This window comes from Tasmannia lanceolata, unplaced genomic scaffold (genome assembly GCF_043159265.1).
Source record: "Tasmannia lanceolata isolate RefF3 unplaced genomic scaffold, GAP_Taslan_0.1 ptg000003l, whole genome shotgun sequence".
Taxonomy (NCBI): Eukaryota; Viridiplantae; Streptophyta; class Magnoliopsida; order Canellales; family Winteraceae; genus Tasmannia; species Tasmannia lanceolata.
The window spans coordinates 58,474,385-58,498,598 of NW_027518680.1; the positions used below are offsets into that span (position 1 = coordinate 58,474,385).

A 24,214-nucleotide genomic window follows, 5' to 3' on the forward strand; every position below is an offset into this window, starting at 1 on the left:
CTCTTTTGTTTCGGAATGTGAAAGGATATCAAACTAGAACCCAACCCTAAAATGGGTAAAAATAGAAAATAAAAGAAGCAAAACTAGAAGTAGGTCAGAACGTTCGGAATGATCATAACAGACCAAAACTATCGAAACGGCCTAGGATTGTGTTTGGGTCTTTGGACTGTTTCGTTTCCAATTTTGTTCCATTTTATATACCAGAATGGAATATTCTAGATGATTCAAACTTTCGTCTGGAAGATAATGTAATTGATTATCTTTCAAAATAAAAAATAGAATGGACTCTACCGGGCTTGCTAGAAGGAACATACATCAGTTCATCTGGGTTTGACAAGAGTGTGGATCTGGGACTCTATCGGGGTTTTTACTGTCAAATCTTTCTACAACTAACTGGTTCCTTGTCCTGCGCTCCCAATTGAAGCAAGAGTATGGAAAATCCAAGCTCCTCCGAGGGTGTGCATGCTCGGTTGGGCGGCGCTTCATGGACGGATTCAAACGGTGGACTTTCTCAGGGCCCATAGGATGCTAATTGTGGATCATTGTGCTTTATGCGTAGAGGCAGGGGAATCAGTGGACCATATCTTTATCCATTGTAGAGTTGCCAGGGAGGTATGGGGTGGCATTTTGTCCCGGTTTTTGGATTAATTGGGTCTTCCCTGCTAACATTCAAGAATTGCTTGAAGGTTGGTCGTTGGTTCCTTGGAGAAAGAAAGGGAGGGTGCTTTGGTCGCTTTCATTGTTGGCCACCATGTGGGTGTTATGGAAAGAAAGAAATGACAAAGTATTTGAAGGGGTGGCCAAATCTTCCTAATTTCTGTTTATCAAAGTAATAGCACTAACTATTGCTTGGGCTAAATCTATTCCGTTATTCCGGTTTGTTTCGGCATTTGAATTATGGGAGGGATGGAGAGTTATTTGTAATAGCAAGGAAAACCGTCATTCGGTTGTGCAACTCTGGCAGCCACCCCCAAATGGTATGTTGAAGCTAAACTTTGATGGTTCTAGTTTTGGCAACCCCCAATCAGCTGGTATTAGGGGTGTGCTAAGAGACTCTTTGGGGGAAGTTATTTGGGCTTTTTCTAGGCCAATTGGGCTTGCATTTGGTAATGAAGCAGTGGTGAGGGCTGTGTATCAAGGTATAATGTATTTGGAGAGAATAGTTTAGCTCAAATAATAGTGGAGTGTGACTCGCTTAATGTTATCAGGTGGCTTAAAGGTTCTTTGGTTCCCCTTTGGAGATTCGCCTGCTTATTTGATGAGAATTAAGACAGATCTATAGGTTCCTCCACTTTCATGCATGTGAGACGAACTGCAAACAGGATCGCACGACAAACTTGCCAGGGATGGGGTACAGAAGCATGAATTAGAGTTTTATTTTATTTTTTACCCCTTGATAGGGTTATTTGGTTATGTGTCCTTTTGTATTTCTAACTATTTCTCTGTTTGTATTCGTGGGGTGGACTAGAACATATCAGATGGCTAAATTACACTCACATATCCTGGTACCCCCCCCATCCCCCAAACAACACACACACAAAAGTTGATTTTTTATTCACCTTGTTAATAAAGTTTGTCATGTTCTCTAGTCAAGCCCTTTGTGAATGCATCTTCAATATGATCAGCACTAGATATGTCCTGTGTACTAGAATAATCTCTCTTGTTAAAGTATAAAAGATTAAATAACGTCTTCTCCAACAACTTAAGCTTTTGGGGTAACTGGTAGTTTCACATGGTATCAGAGCACGGCGAACTAATCTGCATACCACGAGCTATCGAACGGAGGCATCACGACAGGGAAACAATAACAATCCATCGAGCAAAATAGGCACACCAAAGGCGCGCGCATGAGTATCAGTGAAGTACTACGAGGAGAGACATCAGCCGAGTAGCACAACGCCAATAGAAGGAGAAGAACTCCCACCACCAAAAGGGTGAGAGGAACCAACCAACAACGGGGGACACCGTCGCCTGGAGAGAGATAACCAACCAACGACGGGGGACACTGTCGCATGAAGAGACAAGACCAACGGGGGACACCGTCGCCTGGAGAGACAACCGATCAACGACAGGGACACCGTCGCATGGAGAGAACACTGACCAACGACGGGGAACACTGTTGTCTCGAGAGACATGGCCAAAAGCAAAGCTAATGATCGGGCATATAGCCGGACAATAACAAGCGAATTGCAACGCAAACCATGATGAATGTGTAAAACTACGCAAGAGAACTACATACACATGTAGGAGGAACCGACCAACAACAATACGAAGGAACAACTAACAATGAGAAGAACTAACAATACGAAGAAGCCACTAACAAGAAACACCAAGCGTGGATGGAGCCAACGAAGAACACGAAGAAGGAACTAACCAATCCTACAAACCGACAAAGAATGGTGAAGAACATAAAACACCAAGCGGAAGGAGACAACGAGCAACACAAAGAACCAACTAACCAACCAACAATGAGGACGAAACTACATCATGCGGGCATAGCAATATCACAACACTCCAACAATAGGGCGAAACTACATCAACCTAAAGACGACAAGAAGACAACAACAAGACAACTACCCATAGAACTATATGAGGTCTACATGATTCCCCCTCAAGTTGAGGCTGAAGGCCTTCAACTTGCAATGAAAAGAAAAACTCTTAAGGTACCACACCTCTCTCGGAAATTTCATCGAACACTTGGTGTGCACCTTTGATATGAAGACAAATGCCATAGAAGATAGAGAGAGAAAACAAAGAGATGACAAAATGTGGATAGAGTGAATGGGGGTATGGGGTTCAAAAAAGAAAGAAAGAGGGGATTTAAACCATAAAGGAGGGGATTAAAGAACTAGAAAGAACTCTTTCACAAGGGACAAAGATTTAGAAAAGAAAGAGAGACGTATGGATTTGGAAACAAAAAAGAAAGGGATTTATGGATTTATAACAAAGAAAGAACAAGGGTATGAATGGAGAAAAGAGGGAAAAGAATATACAAGAATGCATCTTTTTGGGTTTTCTTGTTTTTTTTTTTGTTTGTTTTGGAAGATGGATGGATTGAGAAATGGTATTTACAAGAGAGGCTTGGGTTTAGGGACTCACAGGAAGGGGTTGAGGTTAAGGATTTGTGGTTTTGGATGGAGATTTAGGATTTGGAGATGCCAAAAGGGATTTGGGAAGAAGATTTCTTCCTCAAATGGGAATTCAAAAGAGAAAGAAAGGGAAGAATAAGGGATTTGGGGTTGAGATATGGGATTTGGGGATGGGAAAAGGAATTTGGGGTTGAGATCTTGGGGTTTTGGGGTTTTGGATGGAGGTTTAGGGTAGTAAAAAAATGGATGAAGATACGCCAACAAGGGATTGTGGATGGAGATTTCCTTCAATGGGATGCGGATGGAGGTGTAAGGAATAGGATCTGGGGATATAGGGATTACAACAAGGGTGGTGAGGGAGAGGAGGGTTGATGCCAAGTTAGAAGAGGGGGGATGGTTTTACGAAAGCCGTATGGGGTTTGGGTTTTACCGCAAAGGGTGGATGGGAGGGTGGGTTTAGCGCAAATGCGCAAATTTACGCAAGAGAGAGAGAGAGAGAGAGAGAGAGAGAGAGAGAGAGAGAGAGAGAGAGAGAGATTTGTGAGGTGGGTTTGCGGCAAACCAAAAAAAAAGGAAAATTAGGGTTTCACCCGAGATCATGGAGAGAGATAGAGAGGAACGTGAGAGAGACTTGCGAGAGGGGGAAAACGAGAGAATGAGAGAGATGGAGAGAATGGAGATGGACTCTTCTTCTTCCCTAGGATCTTTCCTAGGGGAGGTCTTGTTGTTATCACTCTCACCGTATTGCTGCTTCAAGGGGAGCTGTTGATCTCGCTGTTGTACTCTTGTGGTCGTTGCTATCTTTTTGTTATGTTTTTCATCATGTATTCACCACACCAGCTTGAGGGAGAGTGTTGTACCAAGCTAGCTGTGTGTATGAGAGTATTGCCCTTTTTTGTTGTGTTGGTATTTTAAGTTGTTGTAGTTTCTTTGTAGCAAGTTGGAGTTCCATAGCATATACACTCTAGCTTGAGGGGGAGTGTTGAAGAGTGTTATAGGGTTGTTTAGTCATTACTTGTATTGCGAGGGGTATTATAGTCTTTGTACACTTGTTGCCCTAGTTGGGCCTATATATTCATCATATTACATGGGAGCTCCTTAGTGGAGACTCTCCAACCTCTCCATTTCCCTTTTTCTTCCTCTTATCCTAATTCTAACACACAATTGTTTCTTATTTTTTAAGTAATTTTTTCTTTTAAAGCGGTACTGGCCAATATTCCGATTTATCAACTATGAAGATTCAGATGCTCGATAAGTATAGTGAAGCGTATTGTATACATTCAAAGAAGATTTCTTTTTTTCTTTTTTTTTGCTTGGGGGGGGGGCGGGCAGCTTGGGTGCGGATGATAAAAGGAAAATGGCTCTCGTGAAATGGAAGGAAGTTTGCAATCCTGTTAAGTTGACTGGCTTGGGGATTAGATGATTGAAGGAGGTAAACATGGCCCTTCTAGGCAAGTGGCTGTGGAGATTTGGGGAGGAAAGTCTACATTTGTGGGTCCGCATAATTGGACATAAATATGGAGCAGTGCCTGGAAGCTGGGTGTCTGACGATAAATTCAAGAAGAGGGGTGTGAGTGTGACAGTGTGGAGGGACATTTTGAAGCTCATGTTTAAGTTTAATAATGGGATTCATTTCAGGGTGTACTCCGAGGATAGATTTAGATTTTGGCTTGACAGGTGGTGTTGTCAGGATACTTTTAAAGAGTTGTTTCCTGATCTTTTCTTGATTGCAGTTGATGGGGAGGCCTGGGTTTCAGACTATATGCATGGTTTTAAATTTCGGCTGAAACGTTTCGTTTCGGCCGAAATATTTCGGTTTCGGTGGAAAACGAAACGAAATTCAAGGTGAGTCGGAAAAGTACCAAACTTCGCTGAAACGTTTCGGAAATTTCGGCCGAAACGTTTTGTTTCGGTAAAATTTCGGTGAAACGTTTCGGTTTCCGAAATTTCACCGAAATTTTTACAAGATTTCGTTCGAAATTTCGTACCGAAACCGAAACCGAAACCGAGATTTAAAACCTTGACTATATGGTGCACGGAGAGAATGGTATTGCCTGGAATTTTAATTTTCACAGAAACTTCTGTGATTGGGAGCTAGAGAGGGTTGCTCTTCTACTAAAAATCCTAGACTTACAATACATTAGTCGCTCAGGGGTGGACAAGAGGGTTTGGATTTGGTGCACTTCAGGGGAATTCATTGTCAAGTCCTTCTATATTCAGCTCACTCTCTGCACAGGATCTCTACAAGCAGCCAAACTATGGAGCATCTCTGCTTCCCTCAGGGTTTGTGCGTTTGGTTGAACGGCGATCATTGATAAGATCCAAATAGTTGACTATCTTAGACGTCGGAATATGTTGATAGTGGATCACCGTGCTTTGTGTATAGAGTTGGGGGGGGGGGGGGGATCACCTTCTCTTGCACTGTAGTTTTGTTAGATTCGTGTGGAGGACCCTGCAGGGGTTTGGATTGTATTGGAACTTAACCTCTAAGTTGGTGGAATTGGTCGATTGTTGGGATGTCTGCCCATGGCATCAGAAAGGCAAATTATTATGGAAGTTATTTTCTCTGCTGGCTACGATTTGGTCGCTTTGGAAGGAGAGAAGCGCTAGAGTTTTTAAAGGAGTGAAAAAGGGTCATCAGTTCATTTCCACTATGGCTTGTTCTTTAGTCATCTCGTGGGCTAGATCTCTCCCTGAATTTAGATTCATCTCGGCTTATGATCTCTGTATGGTTGTAGGGTGGTGTGTTCTAGCAGTGAACGTGAAGAATCAGGTGGTCCTGAATGGGGAGTCCTTAGCCCCCTGGGTGCTTTAGAATTAATTTCGACAGATCTTGTTTAGGTAACCTTGGTCCTTCAGGGATTGGCGGTCTCCTAAGAGACAAGGCGGGGGTCATGATCTGTTTCAGGTCTGATAGGAGTGGCAGACTCTAATGAGGCGGAAATCAGAGTGGCCTTACAGGGTATCAGATTTGCCTAATCTCTTGATTTAGAGAAGGTGATCTTGGCGGGCGATTCACTTAACATCATTAAGTGGTTGAAGGGAAATAAGCCCACCCCTTGGAGATTTGTTGGGTGGTTCAATGAGATCAGGGATCGGTTGGGAGACTCCGAGGTAGTCTTTCAGCATGTTAAAAGGTCCACTAATGCAGAGAAAGATAGTCTTGCTAGAGCTGGAGTGGGGGCGTCAAGAGCTAGAGCTCCTTGATTTTCTGCCCTCTTAAGGGTCACGTTCGGCGAGTTGTTGATTTGTGCTTTTTTGTTATTTTTACTCTCGGTTGACTTTCTCGGTCGGCTTTGCTTTGTATCCTATTCCTCTTCTTTATTAATGAATTTCTTATCATTAAAAAGAAAATTACATTTAATTTTTTGAGAGTTTTAGTTGTTTAATTATTTTATTTTATAATTTTTAGTTATGCTTCTCAAGATCCAATTTCATTGTTGGTATGTTTTAGGAATGTTCAAAATTTTATTTGGCCGACTGCAATGGTGAATATTTTGGACATGGCTAATAGCGGACAATAATTCATTGAACCTGATAGATATTTCCTGGTATCCAATTTGTTTGTCATTCTTCAGTTGGTTTGATGTTGGTGGTGTGGTGGATGCGTTGGCAACCAGTATTCATGGTCCACTAGCAACACAAAATAATTCTGAATATTTTTGAATTTATTTATTTTTTAAACTCATAATGATCACTTTTCAGTTTGTATTTTAGAGATGTTTCTGTCATAGATTATTACTCTGTTTACCATTTTCATCCTTTTTCTTGTTGGTTTGTTTCCATATCAATTGTTAGTCTTACAAAATACGTGAGAGCACTGAGCCTATTATTTCACTTCTCCTTTATTAGGTGACGAGGATGAAGAGGCGGATGCTGACTATGGTTCAGTGGGCAAGAAACGCCGTAATTCTAGGACTGTTAAAATGAAGAAGGCAACAGGGAACAAGTGTGGTTATTGCTATGACCTGATTGTTTGTGACTTTGACTTACCTTGATTAGGTCATCCATTAATCCAAATCGAGGAGTTTTCTGAATTTACATGTTACACTTTTTGCTAGGGTTTCTGCAGCTGTGTATGCCATACTTCAAAAACTTTGCACCATTCTTGGTTTTCTTACGGATCTGTTGTCGATAGAGCGCCTATCAGATAGTTGCATTCTACAATTAGTGAAGACCTGCTTCTCAACTTTCTTGGTTGATAATATTCAACTCTTGCAATTGAAGGCTATCAATTTGATTTGCGGGGTATTGATTCTTCTATTTTATTAGTGTGTTCTTGACAACCATGGTTTTAAATTTCGGCCGAAATACCGAAATTTCCGATTTCGATTGGGATAGAAACCGAAACTACATGAAGCCGAAATTTCGGCAAGAGTTCTAAATTTTGGCCGAAATTTTGGAAATTGTAATTTTTTAATTTTTTTTTTCCAAAATTTCGGCCGAAATTACTGAAATTTCGGTGAAATTTTGGCACAACTTTTAAATTTGTTTTTTTTTACCGAATTTTGGCCGAAATTTCAGTTTCGGCTATGTCCGAAACCGAAACCGAAATTTAAAACCTTGTTGACTACTTGGGTCTATTTTCAATCCTTGTGTTTATTCGGTTTGACATGTCATTCTTAACAACAGGTATTTGCTTCATATACACACCACAGGAATTTTGTGATTGATGAAACATTTCATCTGCTTTCAAAGTTGCCCATCTCAAAACATGCTCTCAGATCGTACCATCTACCTGATGAAGAACAAAGGCAGATTCAGATGATAACAGCATTGCTAATTCAGTTGGTTCAGTGCAGTGCTGACCTTCCGGAAGCATTAAGGTTGACAGTAAGTGGTAATGCCACCTCAGAGGTCTCAATTGATGCCACTTACCCAACCAAATGTCGTGAAGCTGCCACAGAGGCATGTGCTCTCTTCTGGAAAAGCATTCTCCAGCGATTTAGTCCCGCAAAAACTCAAGATATGTCTGAACTGAAAGCTACAATGGAGAACCTTATTATGGATTTGCTGGCAACTTTGAACTTACCTGAGTATCCTGCGGCTTCTCTTTTACTTGAGGTGACCGTGCTTGACTTAAACTTTCTTGAGATTATTATAGTGTTTTCATGTTAATTGGGAGTTTTTTTTTTTTTGAATGATATTAATGGACAGCTTTGTCACAAATATCTCTGATATTTTCAAAATATTGCGATTTTATCACGACATTTTGATAAAACGACAATATCCCTATATAATCCCAAGAATTTTAAAAAATATAGCTATATTTTAATTTACCACTATATATTATCATGATATTTTTACCGTATTTTAATGATATTTTATAATTTTCCTTAATTTATATATTTTTTAAATACTTTTATTTTTATCGTTTTTCCCATATAAACCCAAAAAAAAAAAAAAAAAAACAAAATAGTATATCCTGAGATTTTCTCTTGCCGAGACATTCCCGAGAACGATATTTGTGACTTAGATGGGGAGTTACTTGCAGGTTTTTTGCATCTTACTGCTTCAGAATGCTGGGTTGAAATGTAAAGATATATCTACACGTTGCATGGCCATTGACCTTCTTGGAACAGTTGCTGCAAGGTTGAAACGTGATGCTGTCCTTTGCAGCAGGGATAGGTTTTGGATTATACAGGAGTTGGTTGGTGGACACTCTGATGTTCCCACTGACCAAGTAGATATATGTTCCGTTTGTCTTGATGGCAGAGGAGGGAAAAATTTGATCGTCTGTCAAGGTTGTCAAAAACGCTTTCATGGAGATTGCATGGGAGTTACAGGAAAGGAAATCCTTCCTCGTGGCTGGTATTGTCAGTTGTGCCTCTGTAAAAAACAACTCACTGCTCTAAAGTCATATTGCAAGTCACAATGCAATAATGACACAATAAAGAATCCACGTATGATAGAAAGCTCATCTGAAGATCCAGATGCAATTACTACATTGGAAATTGTTCAACAAATGCTTCTGAATTACCTTCAGGAAGCTGGTTCATCGGATGATGTACATCTGTTTGCTCGCTGGTTTGTTAATTTAATGGCACCTTTTGTGTTCTTTTGAAATAATTGTTATATATTTGCAAGGATTCTATTGACGCATTAACAATGTGCAGGTTTTATCTTTGCCAATGGTACAAAGATGATCCCAAGTCTCAAGATAAATTCTTGTACTACCTTGGTAGGCTCAAATCAAAAGCAATCGTGCGGGATTTTGGCAACATATCTTCATTGTTGACAAGGGAATCAGCTAAAAAAGTATCTTTAGCATTGGGGCAAAAAAAATCTTTTACCAGGGGATTTGATAAAATTCTCTCTTTACTTCTGGTAAATACTCTCATTGCTTGCTCTCCATTTGATATTTTACGCGAATTTTATCTTTTTTACTAACAAAAAAATTGATCTCAGGTAAGCTTAAGGGAGGGCTCTCCTGTACTAAGGGCCAAGGCACTACGTGCGGTAATTAAAATCCCGTGTTCTTTCAAAATATATTTTTTGTCAAATAAGATGGAGAACATTATTGAAGTTACATTTACTTTGTTTTTGTCCATAGGTTAGTGTAATAGTTGAAGCCGATCCGGAGGTACTGTGTGACGAACGTGTCCAATGTGCCGTTGAAGGAAGGTTCTGCGACTCTGCTATCTCTGTACGAGAAGCTGCGTTGGAACTTGTTGGTAGGCATATTGCCTCGCATCCTGATGTTGCTTTGAAGGTATCTAAATTAAACTTACTCTCTACATCAGCAGTGGAAAAAAGGATTTCAATTATTTATTTATTTCTCATTTTTTTGGGATTTTTAGTATTTTGAAAAGGTCGCTGAGCGGATTAAGGATACCGGAGTCAGTGTTCGCAAAAGAGCTATCAAAATTATACGGGATATGTGTACTTCCAATGCTAACTTTTCAGAATCTACGATTGCATGCATTGAGATCATTTCTCGTGTCAGTGATGAAGAATCTAGCATACAGGTGTGCTCCATAGCCATGAAATGAATTTCGTTCCATTTTTTCAATGAGACCATTTTTTTTTATATTGCATGGAAAGCCATGCTATGGGTCCTTGTGTAGAAATTCCTGACCATTGATGTGCTCATTTTCCTTTTCTAGATAACAAGCATCCAAAGAGGAAAAATATTTCCCAGGCATAAAGTTTTCATAATTTTTTTGAAATGGTTAATTAAAAGGTTTTCTAAGAAAGTAATGGGAAGAAAAATACTTTCCTGGGAAAGCCCTTTATGTGTGGAAAGACCTTTCCTCCTACTAAATAGGCCCTGAGTGAATGTTTGTTCACTAGCTGGTTCAACGGCCTCAAAACAGATAACCATGCAATAGTGCATCCCTGAAAGGGAGCCCCTGAAATCATTAAAAATGGGATGCCACTCCATGAGATGAATCCTGAGGATTGTACCAGACACATTCCTAAATGCTTCTTAATATGTACTGATGCGCTTTTGAAGGTGACTTCTTCCTCTTTAGGCTGAAATCTCTTCGTGGTTATCTTATGCACCAATCCTTGTATTGTTATACCATTTCTCCCACTTTGTTCTGGTACCTTGAGTGTTCTAGCTGTATGTGATATGACTGAAAACTTCCTGCATTTTCTTATCTCTTCCATTAATGCAATTATGCTACTCTGCTCTTACTTTTGTCGATCTCTTGTCTAGTTCCATTTTCTTACAGTTTGATAGTTATTGTAATGGCTATTGGTGTCTCTTCATTTGGCTGTCTAGATATCTTTTACAAGTAAACCTGGTTGATTGGTTCTTAGTTTAAGCCGGTACTTCTGCTCCTGCTTTTGACAGGACCTTGTCTGCAAAACATTTTATGAGTTCTGGTTTGAAGAACCTTCTATTACCCAAACTCAGTTTGTTGGGGATGGTAGTCCTGTGCCTTTAGAATTGGCCAAGAAGACGGAACAGGTTGTTGAGATGTTAAGGAAGATGCAAAGCCACCAACTCCTCGTCACTGTCATAAGGCGTACTTTAGCACTTGATTTTTTTCCACAATCAGCCAAAGCCGTTGGAATCAATGCTATGTCACTGGCATCAGTGCGTAAACGCTGTGAATTAATGTGCAGACACTTACTAGAAAGGATATTGCAGGTAATATCATCTTGTTGACCAAACAATAAATAAGTTCTTGATCTCTACAGGCTTCATATCAGAATTGTTTGTCATGAATTTTCTGCTTTTTCAGGTAGAGGAAATGACCAATGAAGAAGTGGAGATGTGTGCGCTTCCTTATGTGCTTGCTTTGCATGCATTTTGTGTAGTGGACCCAACACTATGTGCTCCGGCATCTGATCCGTCTCAGTTTGTCGTGACTCTTCAGCCTTACCTTAAGATCCAGGTTATTTATATCTTTCTCTATTGGAAAATTTTTACTGCAATTTCTGTTATAATTGGTGTATTGTCAAGAAAATCTGTTACAGTTGATGTGATTTCAATCCTCAATTTTGTGAGATTCCCGAAACCCAGAGTAAATTCAACTGCGAGTACTCCTTAGAATTTCACTCCCACTTTCTTTGTTGAGCAGGATGCAGGAACAGTGTGATCCTTATTCCCATATTATCGTTCACCTAACAGCCCCTTGATCTACAATATGCATGTACCAAAGGAATTAATGCATTAAATGAAACTTCATGGGTTCGAAAACTAACAATTGGTTTGCATGTAACATTAAATGATGCCTAGGAATTCAAGAAACCCTCTCAAATAATTAACCCTTCCCAATGCCCAATAAAATCATGCAACCCAAAGTGGATGGTCCTACTGATATCACCAATTGGGCGGACAAAACGTGGCCCACTTTTTGATAGCATAGTCAAGGGGAACTCCCTTTATTCTAGATTTCCTTTTCTTTTACTTATTGATTATCTTAAATACTTTTTGGGCTACATCAATGTGCCCACTGCTAATGTCAGACATCATGATGGCATAACAAGGGTCAAGTTCGACCCTTTTTCTTTCCTTTCATCCAGACTGCAACTCCACCTTGATCTAGGCTTTGGTTGTGGATAGTTTAGAATGCAACCATCCTCCCTGGTTGGAGTGGACTCAACTTCGACAAATGAGCTTTGACATATCTTTCAGAAACAACCTCAATCAAGCCTTCACTCCTTTGTCAAATCTAACTGCTCTCCTTTCACCCTTGGTTCCTTCACTTTACTAGCTATTTAGTGTAACCTCCTCATGCCCTTGTGGTCTGCATATTGAGGATATCTTCAATTCCTTGCTTTCTTAAACGTTCATTCATGCTCCGGTCTATTATGTCTTTTTCTTCTTCTTCATGTCCAACATAATCATATAGATTATATATTTAAGATAGTTACTATTGTGGAAGTTATTAGGATGCTCGAAAAAATGGGTATTGGATACTATATTGGAAGTTATTAGGAAGCTCGAACAAATTGGTATTGACTATGTTATTTGGATAAGGATATGGGCATCAAATACAATAAGTGATTAGGTACAGGATCTCCTAAACCCCAAAATGCTAGAATATGGGCATGGCAAAGATCCACTATGCTTTTGTTGGATGCAAATAAGGATTCTTAAACCTAGGATATGGTACAAAATTTCCATTATTCATTCCAATTTCAAGTTTTAATTTATCAAATTATAATTAAAATGTTGAGCACTAATTGAAACAAAGTAACAAACAACCAATATTGGATTAATCTAATGAGGGTAACATCGTATCATCTAAATAAAGTCAAATAATGCAGCAGTTTAAATTATAGTTATGTTTTAGAATTTTATAAACACCGTGTAAGTTGACCCCAAATGTAAGTTTTACCTCAAGCAGGAAGGTTGACTTAGTCATCCAAGATTCCAATGTATCATTGGTTCGAGTAATTAATGAATCAAAAGTTGTTTCAGGTGGTAGTAGCATAGTACCATGGTACCAAATCTTTGCCAAAACATGTCATTTTGACCTAAATATTTCGGTTTCCCTGGTTCCCGAAACATGTCGTCCTCAAATTACAAGATTTTAGTCCAAATTTTGGCTGTTTCAGTGCATTTTAGTTTGTTTCAGTCATGTTGATCAAAATGTTGTACCATATTTTGGTCGAAACTTGGAAACATGTGTATTTCACTTAGAATTTATGGTGGAAATCCTATAAAATTATGAAGACGTAAGTTAACAAATGTAGATGATGAAAATTTAAGATTAAAACTTCAAGAAATGCTGGAATTTTTTTAATTTTTGTTTGAAAACAACTAAATAGTGAAAATAATTAACTTTATATTAAAAATATTATAAAATTTTAAATAATATTTAAAATAAATAAAAAACCGAAATGGGCAAGTAAATTATATAAATAGTATGACACGTACTATTATATTGTTATATATTGTATTTTTGCACAAATCTTATATATTCTGTGTAGATACCTCAAGCCAAGTTAAATTGAAAAACGTCTCCTGCCTTCTCAAGTTGCTTGAGAGAGTCTAAGTCCCCTTTCAAGGGACCGATAAATGGATTTGGACTCTCTATCTAAATGGACACTTCCAATTGAATCTCTTTTTAACTGCTTGGTGGGCAATGGGCAACCCTTTTCTCTTTAGTCTAAGATTTGGGCCTCTTGTGTCGCACCTAGAGTAGCGGCTTTTGTGTGGACGATGGGGACTCTTGATCTAAATGGAAACTTCCAATTAAATCTCTTTTTAACTGCTTGGTGGGCAATGGGCAACCCTCTCCTCCTTGGTCCAAGTTTTGGGCCTCTTGTGTCGCACCTAGAATAGCGGCTTTTGTGTGGACGATGGCGTCAAAAAATATTAATACTTGAGGTAGGTTTAAGAGAAGACAGTTCTCTTGCAAGCAGATTTGTTCTCTGTAAAAATGTGGAAGAATCATTAAATCATCTCATGATCCATTGGCCTTTCACCTCTAGAATTTCGGGAACACTCCTCCCCCAACTATGTCTTGGTCCTTTCAAGCTTCTATCTTGGGATGTGGATTGAGCCCGTTCAGTTTGAATGTCAAGGCCTTTCGTCCCATATGGTCTATTGTGGCATATTTGGAATGAGTGCAACAACCAGATCTTCAATGAAAAACTATTGTGGCATATTTGATTTATTGTCTTGGACAAATAATATATAGGCCTTTGGGAAAGGAATTCAAAGCACAAACCCTGTCTTTGTTGAATAGCATCACCTATTGATGTCATTAAAATCAACTTTGATGGCAACTCTAAAGGAAATCTCGGGCCTGCCTGTATTGGTGGTACTTGCAGAAATTACATAGGGACAGTTCTCAAATGCTTTTCTGGGCCTTGTGCATGACTGATCTAATGATGCAGAAGCTGGAGTTCTACTAACTGGTTTGAGAATCTTTAACAAGTGTTTTGTTGGTCTGTGTATGATCGAAAGTTGACTTTAGTAATGTGATCTCTTGGGCTAAGGGACACTCTGAGGGCCGATGGCGGATTGCACCTATCATCCTTAAGATAGTATATGTGTATGTGATCAGACACTTCCTCACCGGTTACAAATGAAAAGGCTGGCATCTTGGCTAATTTCTTGGCCAAGGAAAGCATTGATCGTGTTATTTTAACTATTAGTGATTGTTTCTCCCTATTGGTTATCCTTTTGTTTTTTGTACACCATTATTTAGGGACACCTCGCCTTTGTTTGTATCCTTTCTGCTATGAATGCACATTATCATTTCGAAAACAAAACAGGAGAGGAAAGTTTGCAATGTGGTCATTGGTGTTGGAAGTTGTGAGAACATCATCTCTCAAGAATAGTGGACTAGCTTCATTTGAAGACAAAAAACATTCGAAGCCCCATGTGAAACTACAAGGGGCGATGGCACTTGAAATGTTAGAGGGACAATTGCCCCCCTTAATTTTTTGGGAAAAAATATGCGCTCGACTTTGAAAGTCGCTTCCCATTGGCGGAAAATGTGTGGGCCCCACAATACTTTGACGACTTGGCGCAATAGAGAGAAATAAGGGTTTTCAAGTTCGAGCTTTGTTCCTTAAGCCAAAAAAAAGAAGCGGAAGCTTTCTTCCTTCCTCGCCTCGTGCGAACAAGGGTTTCGAAGTTCGAAGTTCGAACCAGAAGCTTTGTTCCTTCAAGCTTCAAAAGACTCCAGCCTCCAGCTTAGCGTTTTATTTTTCGTGTTTTTTGATGAAACCCTAAATCTAGCAAATAAATTAGGCTTGAGGGTTTTTCCCCTCTTGTTTTATATCTAATTAAGGGTTTCTTTTCAAGGGTTTCAAATATCTAGGGTTTAGGGTTTAGTTTTTGAGATTTGAAAATCAAAGGGTTTTTTATTTCTTGGAAGAGACTTTGGTTTAGGGTTTCTGATGTAGTCTGCCTAGGGCTCTAATAGCTATTCAAATTTCAAATCCTCTAAAAACCCTAATAAGGCATCATTGATAGAGCCCCAATCGCTGCAAAATTCTAATTTATTACGGCCCTGAAAAGCCCTAATTTTGAGTACCCAGATGGAGAACTCTCTCTTTCCACCTTCGAAGAGCGCTCTAATGGCTACCAAAGCCCCAAAAAACCCCATAAGAATGGATAATTCGAAGACATTATACTCCGGAAGATCTTCTTAATCTCTCTCACTGATTCCGAGAACTACTTATGTTAATGGGCGTGTGATTGAGATGACAAGCATTTTGGGACCATTTTTTTCATATCAGTGCTCTGCCTGATCAAAGTATTTTTAAGAACGAGCCAGATGTTGGGTTAGTTAGATTTGATTTATTCGTGGAATTTTCATTTTTTTACTTTGGTTTTGGTTTTGTTTGCCTATGGATATCTTTGACTGGGTATGCTTAGCTTGATATATGGAGTATGTGTTAGAATGCCCTAGGAAATGCATTGGAAGAACTACAAAATGATACAAATATCTATTGTAATTGGCCTTAGAAACCAATTATTGTTATAGTTAGCCCTTTCATAGATGATTTATTTACTAAAACCAAATCTGCAACCTATTCTCTTTTATATGGACCCTAACAATTTAAACATGTTTCAGATTCTTTTAGTTTTTAGTTTTTCTTTTTCTTTTTATGGTGAATACCCTAAATCCTTTATGTTTTTTTTTTAAAAACTCAATACTTCGGTATAGTGATTGTCTGATTGATAATTAAATGTTTTTGTTATACAGTGATAAAAGTTATTTGTCTTTCTTGTTTGTTTTTTTTAGGTATGGAAAAATATTTTTTGAGAGTATCGTCATTAAAGTCGATAACCCCTCCTACAATTTCAAGTGTCCCCACCAAAGAATGAGAAAATTCTAAAAGAATTCGATTGGAACTTGATCCTACAAATCCTCCTGCTGATCCCGGATTACGAAGGCCAATAATTGATTATCATCCTAATGATAGGGCAAAAGTTCGAATGATATACTTAGGAATGGGTCAAATTTAACCATGTAATCATGATTTCTCTCAAATTATGCAAGGAAAAGAGAATAGGCGGTTTAATCCAAAGTGGTTTGATGATTATCCTACTTGTTTGGAGTATAGCATTGCAAAAGACGCGGTTTATTGCTTGTGTTGCTATCTTTTTAAATCGGATAGTAAGGAGCATGGGGGAAGTTGTGATGCTTTTGTTGTTGAGGGGTTCTCTAATTGGAAGAAAGTAGAAAGATTTGGAAAACATATAGGGGGTCCTAATAGTGCTCATAATCAAGCTTCAAGTAAATGTGAAGCTTTTAGGAATCAAGAGCAACATATTGAAGCGTTGGTAAATAAGCAAACAGAGCAACAACGAAGTGACTATCAAATTCGCTTGCATGCTTCAGTTGTGAATGCTCGATTCCTTTTAGAACAAGGTTTACCTTTTCGCGGGCATGATGAATCTTGTGACTCGCTTAACCAAGGAAACTTTCGTCAGCATTTGAAGTTCATGATCATGATTAATGAAGATATAAAGAGGGTTTGTGTGGAGAAGTGTCCTGGGAATCTCAAATAGTGACTTCAGATATCCAAAAGGATATAGTGAGTGCTTGTGCAATTGAAACCACTAACTCAATCATTAATGATCTCGGGGATTCATTGTTTTCTATTTTGGTTGATGAAGCTCGTGATGTTTCTAACAAGGAGCAAATGGCCGTAGTCATATGTTATGTAGATAAGCTTGGGCATTTGGTTGAGTGTTTGTTAGGTATTACTCACGTTCCCAACACCACCACTGCTACATCCCTTAAAGAAGAAATTGAAGCATTATTGGCCAAGCATATATCGAGCATATCGAGACTTCGTGGTCAAGGATATGATGGGGCAAGTAACATGCAAGGGAAGTTTAATGGTCTTAAAGCACTAATCTTGAAGGAGAATGAATATGCTTACTATGTTCATTGTTTTTCTCATCAATTACAGTTGGCATTAGTTGGTGTTGCAAAGAAAAATATGAGCATCTCTGATCTCTTTTTTTTAGTTACAAATGTAGTAAATGTGGTTGGGGGTTCTTGTAAGCGCTAAGATATTCTTCAGGAGATTCAACTTGCCAAAATTAAGGAAGCACTTGAAAATTGTGAGCTTTCAAATGGACAAGGACTTAATCAAGAGACCACACTCAAACGTGCGAGGGATACATGTTGGAGCTCACACTATAGAACACTAGTTAGTTTGGAATATATGTTTTCCTCTATTCTTGATGTGTTTGATCTTATTGTCAAGGATATGAAGTTAAGTTCAGATCAAAGACATGAAGCACATAATCTCTTGAAATCATTACAAGCTTTTGAATTCACATTTTTCCTTCATTTGATGATAAGTTTATTGGGAATTACAAATGAATTGTCGCAAGCATTGCAAAGGAATGATCAAGATATTGTGAATGCCATGACATTAGTGAGAATATCTAAACAACGGCTACAATTGATGCGAGACAATGGATGGAATTCTTTATTAGATGACATTTCTTCATTTTGTGCCAAACATGACATAGAAGTCCCTAACATGGTTTATACTTATGTTGTTCCCGGAAGAGTGCGACGGCATGTAGAGAAAAGAACGGTCTTGCTCCATTTTCAAGTTGTTGTTTTTTCAAGTTATAGACTTGCAATTCAAGAGCTCAATAGTCGTTTCAATGAAGCAAATACAGAGTTGCTTCTATATGTGGCATGTTTGAATCAAAGTGATTTATTTTATGCATTTGATAAAGAGAAGTTGATTCGACTCTCTAAGTTTTATCTAAAAGAATTTACAGAAGTTCAGTATTCTACAAAAGAATTAGACAACCAACTTGGAACATATATTCTTAATATGAGGTCTAATACTCACTTTGTGAATTTGAAAGGAATTGGAGATCTTGCTGAAAAAATGGTTAAGAAGGGAAAGCATGCCTTGTATCCACTTGTTTACAAGCTCATCACATTGGTACTAATTTTACCAGTCGCAACTGCAACCGTTGAGAGGGCCTTTTCTGCCATGAAGATCTTGAAAAATTGATTACACAATAGAATGTCGGATCAATTTATGACTGATTGCTTGATTCCATATGTTGAGAAGGATATTTTTGGTAACATCGATGATGAGACAATCATGTGTCGTTTCCAAAAAATAAGACCACGTCGGGGAAGCCTATAAAATTTGCTTATGGGTCATGTTATTAGGTTTTGCACTAAAAAATTGTAAGATGTCATTTTTGTTTACTTCAATATATGTTGGTGATGGAATATATATGAGGGGTTTTTTTGGAAACTATAATATTGCTTTCATTTGTTTGGAGAAAAAAAATTACTATAATTTTTGCCACCACCCTTGTGCAAAATTTCTGGCATCGCCCCTGAAACTACCAATTACTCCAAAAGCTTAAGCTGTTGGAGAAGGCGTTCTTTAATCTTTTATACTTAACACCCTACAAGATGGCACTGTGCAAAAAGTGTAGTTTCTAAATGCATGCTTTGTGGCATTTTCAATTGGGTAGAATTACGAGGTTCTGTTTGATGTGGTAGAAATGGTGATGAATGCCATGTATTAGAGAAAAGGGGTTGGCCTGGCGTTGTTGGAGAAGTTCTATACACTTTGGTTTCTATCTTTAACTTTGGATATTTGTGTTTAAAATCGGGTTTATCTGGTGATGAATGCCATGTATTAGAAAAAAGGGGTTGGCCTGGCGTTGTTGGAGAAGTTCTATACACTTCGGTTTCTATCTTTAACTTTGGATATTTGTGTTTAAAATCGGGTTTATCTGGGACTTTTATGGATGGTGGAGATTATGTTTTATTCATGGGCCAACTTTTTCTTCTTCTTGTTTTTTTTTTTTTTTGAAATGTTTGCTTTAATTAGGGTGCTTCAATATATTCCATGTATACCATTTCGAGATAATAAACACTTATATTTCTATTAGGCCATTATGGTGTTATAGCTTCTCTGTCTTTTCAACTTCTCATATTTGTGTACCTGTACATTTGTTGCACTTGACATGCCATGTGTCTGCATATGCAGGATATATTATGTGTGTATAATTTCATATTTTTGGAGGTATTTTATGTTGATATATCTGTTGATGCATAATGTTTCCACAACCAATGCCTTTCTGCAAATACTCAGGTTGTGATATTTTCTTCCATAGTTATCTTCTGTATTTATATGTCGACGTTATGCTTTTATATCTTTTTTGGAATTAAAGTTTCGGGTTGTGTTTGTAACTGCATACTGCTTGGGGTATCATTTGCAATACCTGCAGGTAGACAATTGATTTGTAGTTTATGGGAAACTTTTTATGAGTTCATTTTTTTAATTTTAAGAGATCATGTGTAACAACGATTGTAGTATAATCTTTAGAATCTTTAACTTTCTAATGTGTGTAGGTGGACAATCGAGTGGTAGCACAATTGCTTGAAAGTATAATCTTTGTAATTGATGCTGTTCTTCCTTTTCTTCGAAAGCCACCTCAAAGCGTTGCTCAAGAACTTGAACAAGACCTGAAACAAATGATTCTTCGGCATTCTTTCCTGACAGTCGTGCATGCTGCCATCAAGTAGCCTGTTTCTTTCTCTTTTATACATTAGTAATTAATTTTGTAGAGTGATTTCCTAAAATTCCTTTTTCTCTTATGCTTAATGTAACTTAGGGTTGGCTTCATCTTTCTTTTATGCACCTTCCTTTTGCAGCTTTTATGCATTTGCAGTTTCTTAAAGCAAATAAGTTGATAAAGTAACATGAAAATTGCTATGAATGAGCTGGAACAATTGGATTGGGTGAATTGGAATTGGTCCCTAAAGCCGATGACTTGTGCAAGGCAGTCCAAACCCCAAAAAACTTGTTGATTGACCAATCCGGTGGTGAAAATTATTATTGCTTGGATGAGTTCCCTTTTCTCTTGTTATCTTGCTTTAATATACAGACTATGCTATATATATATATATATATATATATATATATTATATATTTTCATATTCTAAAGCTTTTTATATATTTTTATTGCCCCTTACCTCAAGTTTTATTGCATTTTAACCTTCAATGCTTAGGACTAAACTATTGTGTATATCATTTTTATATGTGTTCAGCAAATAGGAAGTGCCATTAAAAAATAAAAAAAAAGATAGGAAGTAGAATTCTTTAAAGCAATCAACCAAGACAGAGAAAAGAGCAGAGAAGAGAAAAGGTTGAAGAAGATGAAAGATGGAATTCATAGGGGTTGAAGTCATACCCCATGATTCCTTGTTACTTAATTATATATAATTTCACCAACTCATAATTCCAATATTTCTTTCAAGTATGATGGACATATTACGATACAACACAACATATTCTTCGAACTCCCCCTCAAGCTGGAGCGTAGATATCATCCATGCCCCCTTGGAGAAAATTATACTGAACTGACTTCAACCATGAAATTTGTTAAGATGAATGTCCTCCGGTTGATCTTTTGACCTTGTACACGGAGTAGATATTTACTTGCTAATATCCTTTTCTTGATCGAAATGACAATCTTCTTCAATGTGTTTTGTGACTTTTGTCCTCTCATGGAACGCTGGATTACCAGCTACGTAAGTAGGTATGCTGTATCACAAAACATCTTCATTAGCTTGTCATTCATAAAACCCAACACTACTTTAGAGTTTTCAACCACAACAACTCAAATGCCAGTTGAGCTATCACATGCTATTCAGACACACTTGTACACAACCACGCTGCTTCTTGCTTCTCCTATTAATTATATTCCTTCTAACAAAGATAAAATATCCAATAGTCGAGCGCCTGTCGAAGGGGGATCCTGCCCATTCTGTATCGGAAAAACTTTCTCACTCATAAGTGGTCATTTTTCTTAAAGATGCTCCCCGCCAGGATGACCCTTCAGATATCTCAAGATCCAACATTTCAATTGTAGAAGCATGCGTAAATTTGCTTACAACGCTCATTGCAAGTGTGATATCGGGACGAGTAATAGTCAAGTAAAAAAGCCTTCCAACAAGTTGATGCTATCTACGATTGTCCTCAAATATATCCCTCATTGATCCTTCTACAATTTGATTTTAGGATCCATGGAGTATGAATAGGTTTAGTCCCTAACATGTTTGATTATGATTATTCTGTGATAAACATATACCAGACATTGACATACCTACCTGAATTCCAAGAAAGTACTTCAACCGTCCCAAATCCTTGGTTTGAACATGTTCTTGCAAGCTTCTTTTCGGAGGATCTCTGCCTAATTAAACGAGCCCTTGTGACTACACTATCTCTCATCTACAGTTTGTCGATGATAGCTCAAGCAGCACAAATTAACATTCTAATTGCCTTTATTCAGGAAATCATTGGCCAAAAGCTTAATAGACAAGTCTTTTTTCTATGGAATCTACGTGGAGCTATCGCAGGTTGAATCCTAGCCCCTATTTTGAATTTCATTTGTGCCATCCCTTTAAATATGTTGGACTTCCTCTAAAAGATGGTGGCTTGAATCCCCATGACCAAGATCCTATGGCGGGAAGGATTGAGTCAAGAATCAAGATCAGAAAATTGTAGGAGAAGCCATATGTCCCTTCCTGGCACAACCACCTATAAATAAGGCTTCTCTCTTATCCTATTTACTTCCTATCCATGTAGGATCCAACCTTTTGTGCCATTGAAAATTTAAAGAATCCAATGGAAGTTTTTTTGGAATGCTGATCCCCTTCTCAGGAAGGCTAATTTGATAAACTGAAAGCAGGTCTGTTATCCAAGAAAGGATGGTGGGCTTGGTATTAAGAATGTTATATTCCAAAATGCACCCTTGTTAGCTTGATGTTGGTGGAGACTTTTCAATAATCAGAACTGTGGGGCAAGCTCATTTTCTCCAAGTATCAACTGGGGGATTAGATGCTTACAACTTAAAGAATGGGTGTCAGATGGCTCTCCTACTTTGAATTATTGGAAACAAGACTTCAAAACACTGGTTGCTGTTGGTAATGGTACGAATACTTCTAGGCTTGATAACTACTGCGGAGAGACTCCTTTTGCCTTGACATATCCTAACCTATTCGCCAGAGCAAGTAATCCTAGAGCGTCAGTTGTAGAGTTTCTGGATAGCATGGGCTCTAATATCATAGTGACACTTTTATTAAGAGAGTGCATGCCCCTTAGGGCATGTTTGGCTACGATGATTTTTTTTGTTCATGATAAACTAGTGTCTCCAAGTGGTGAAGGTGGCTTAAAATCAGGAAAGAAAAATCTATACTCAAAATAGGATCGACTTTTTCCTGATTTAGCCACTTCTCACCCTCATTTCAATTGGGCCCTCTCAAATCTCTCTCCTTCTCCCATCCGCCTACCCCTCTATAACCACTTGGACACTAATTTACCATGAAAAAAAATTCCTGGCTGCCAGACATGGCCTTAAGAGTTTTAAATTCTTTCTGGAAAATCAAGGTCACATTGCTTTCGTCCATGGGCTACCGTAATGAGCTAATTTGATCTTTAGAGAAAGATGGGTTGTTCTCAATTAAATTGTATTAATCTTCAATCACTCACTACTCTTTTGCTTCCAGATTTCTTCGGAACTCTGTCTTCTGCCAGAGCTTTTGTGTTCTCGTGTTATGTGAATGCATTGAAAGATTCTTACTGGCAATCAGTTAAACAAAAGGAAAATTTGTGACCTTTAGTGAAGTTTCTATGTTTCTCTAGGAGAATCACGGAATCACATTGTCATCCATTGTGCTTGGGTGGCTCAAGTCTGTAGCTATTCTTTGGTCTGCTTAAGGTGTTGCCTAGCATATCCAATTTTGCCTTTATGAAATAAGAGACTCACATGCTTACGGGAAGTCTTATTCCTGCATTCCTCTGGATAATTTGGAAAGATTGAATCGCATTCTCAATGGCTAATGCAAATGCCTTGGCATTGAGGTTTCTGGGCGAGCATTCAGTTCTGCCATTTTCACTAATGTTTCTGTACAACTATAATTGAATATTGGATTTATGGGAATGATAATTCCCCCATGGGAACCCTCGAATTATGGAGGGCTCATCCTGTGAGGTGGTTAAGGCATAATTTTGTCAGAAGTAGCAAAGTGTCTCACAAGGACAATACTGGCATTTGTTCAACTAGCTTATGAAGAGCCTTCTCGGATTCTCATGGAAGTTTTGTTTTGGCTTTCATGTCCTAGTGGCAAGAGTGATGCGGGTAAGGCAAAGGGTGGTCTGGAGTGGATTAGGCTATTGTCTCACTTATGCAAAATTTGGGTAGAAGGTGATTCTCTCTACTCTCAACACAGTAAGGTGGATCGACGAGGATTCTCTCCCTTCTTTATGGTCTGTTTGGTTGCCGGTAAAATTTAAAACCTAGGAAGTTTTTAGTAAAATTTTCGTCCCATCCCATGTTTGGTTGCCTTTTAGCACTAGAATTTTTTTAATCCCACTCTTGTAATGATTGCTTATGAGTATGACATGGACTCCTTGTCCCCTCTTTTTCTTTCCTAGGGAATGATGTGCTCTCTCTTTCTCTCTCTTCCCTCTCTCTCCTCCCTTCCCATATTTGGTAATGACACCCCTAAATTTTGGCGGGAATTTTAGGAATTGTAGGGAAAAAAAAAACCCTAGCAAATCCCGTTGACTTCACTGTTGGGATTAGAAAGCTCCTAGGATAAAAATTTTACCGGCAACCAACGGAGCTTAAGTTTTTTAGATTACTTTTGGATATTTTAGTTCATTTTTAGTGTTTCTTGACTCATTTACTG

General features: G+C 38.3%; 1 protein-coding gene across 2 annotated transcripts in view; it reads left to right on the plus strand.

Annotated features, from left to right (window-relative positions):
- EMB2773 (PHD finger family protein) overlaps window positions 1–24,214 on the plus strand; it is a 62,905-nt gene that overhangs the window by 11,913 nt on the left and 26,778 nt on the right. For both annotated transcript variants that reach the window (XM_077367136.1, XM_077367135.1), the window contains exons 8-18: window positions 6,942–7,038; window positions 7,151–7,337; window positions 7,722–8,153; window positions 8,584–9,116; window positions 9,206–9,416; window positions 9,498–9,548; window positions 9,643–9,801; window positions 9,890–10,057; window positions 10,891–11,190; window positions 11,285–11,437; window positions 19,871–20,040. In XM_077367136.1, coding sequence (XP_077223251.1) covers window positions 6,942–7,038; window positions 7,151–7,337; window positions 7,722–8,153; window positions 8,584–9,116; window positions 9,206–9,416; window positions 9,498–9,548; window positions 9,643–9,801; window positions 9,890–10,057; window positions 10,891–11,190; window positions 11,285–11,437; window positions 19,871–20,040 — 2,461 coding nt within the window. The remainder of the gene's footprint in view (window positions 1–6,941; window positions 7,039–7,150; window positions 7,338–7,721; window positions 8,154–8,583; window positions 9,117–9,205; window positions 9,417–9,497; window positions 9,549–9,642; window positions 9,802–9,889; window positions 10,058–10,890; window positions 11,191–11,284; window positions 11,438–19,870; window positions 20,041–24,214) is intronic.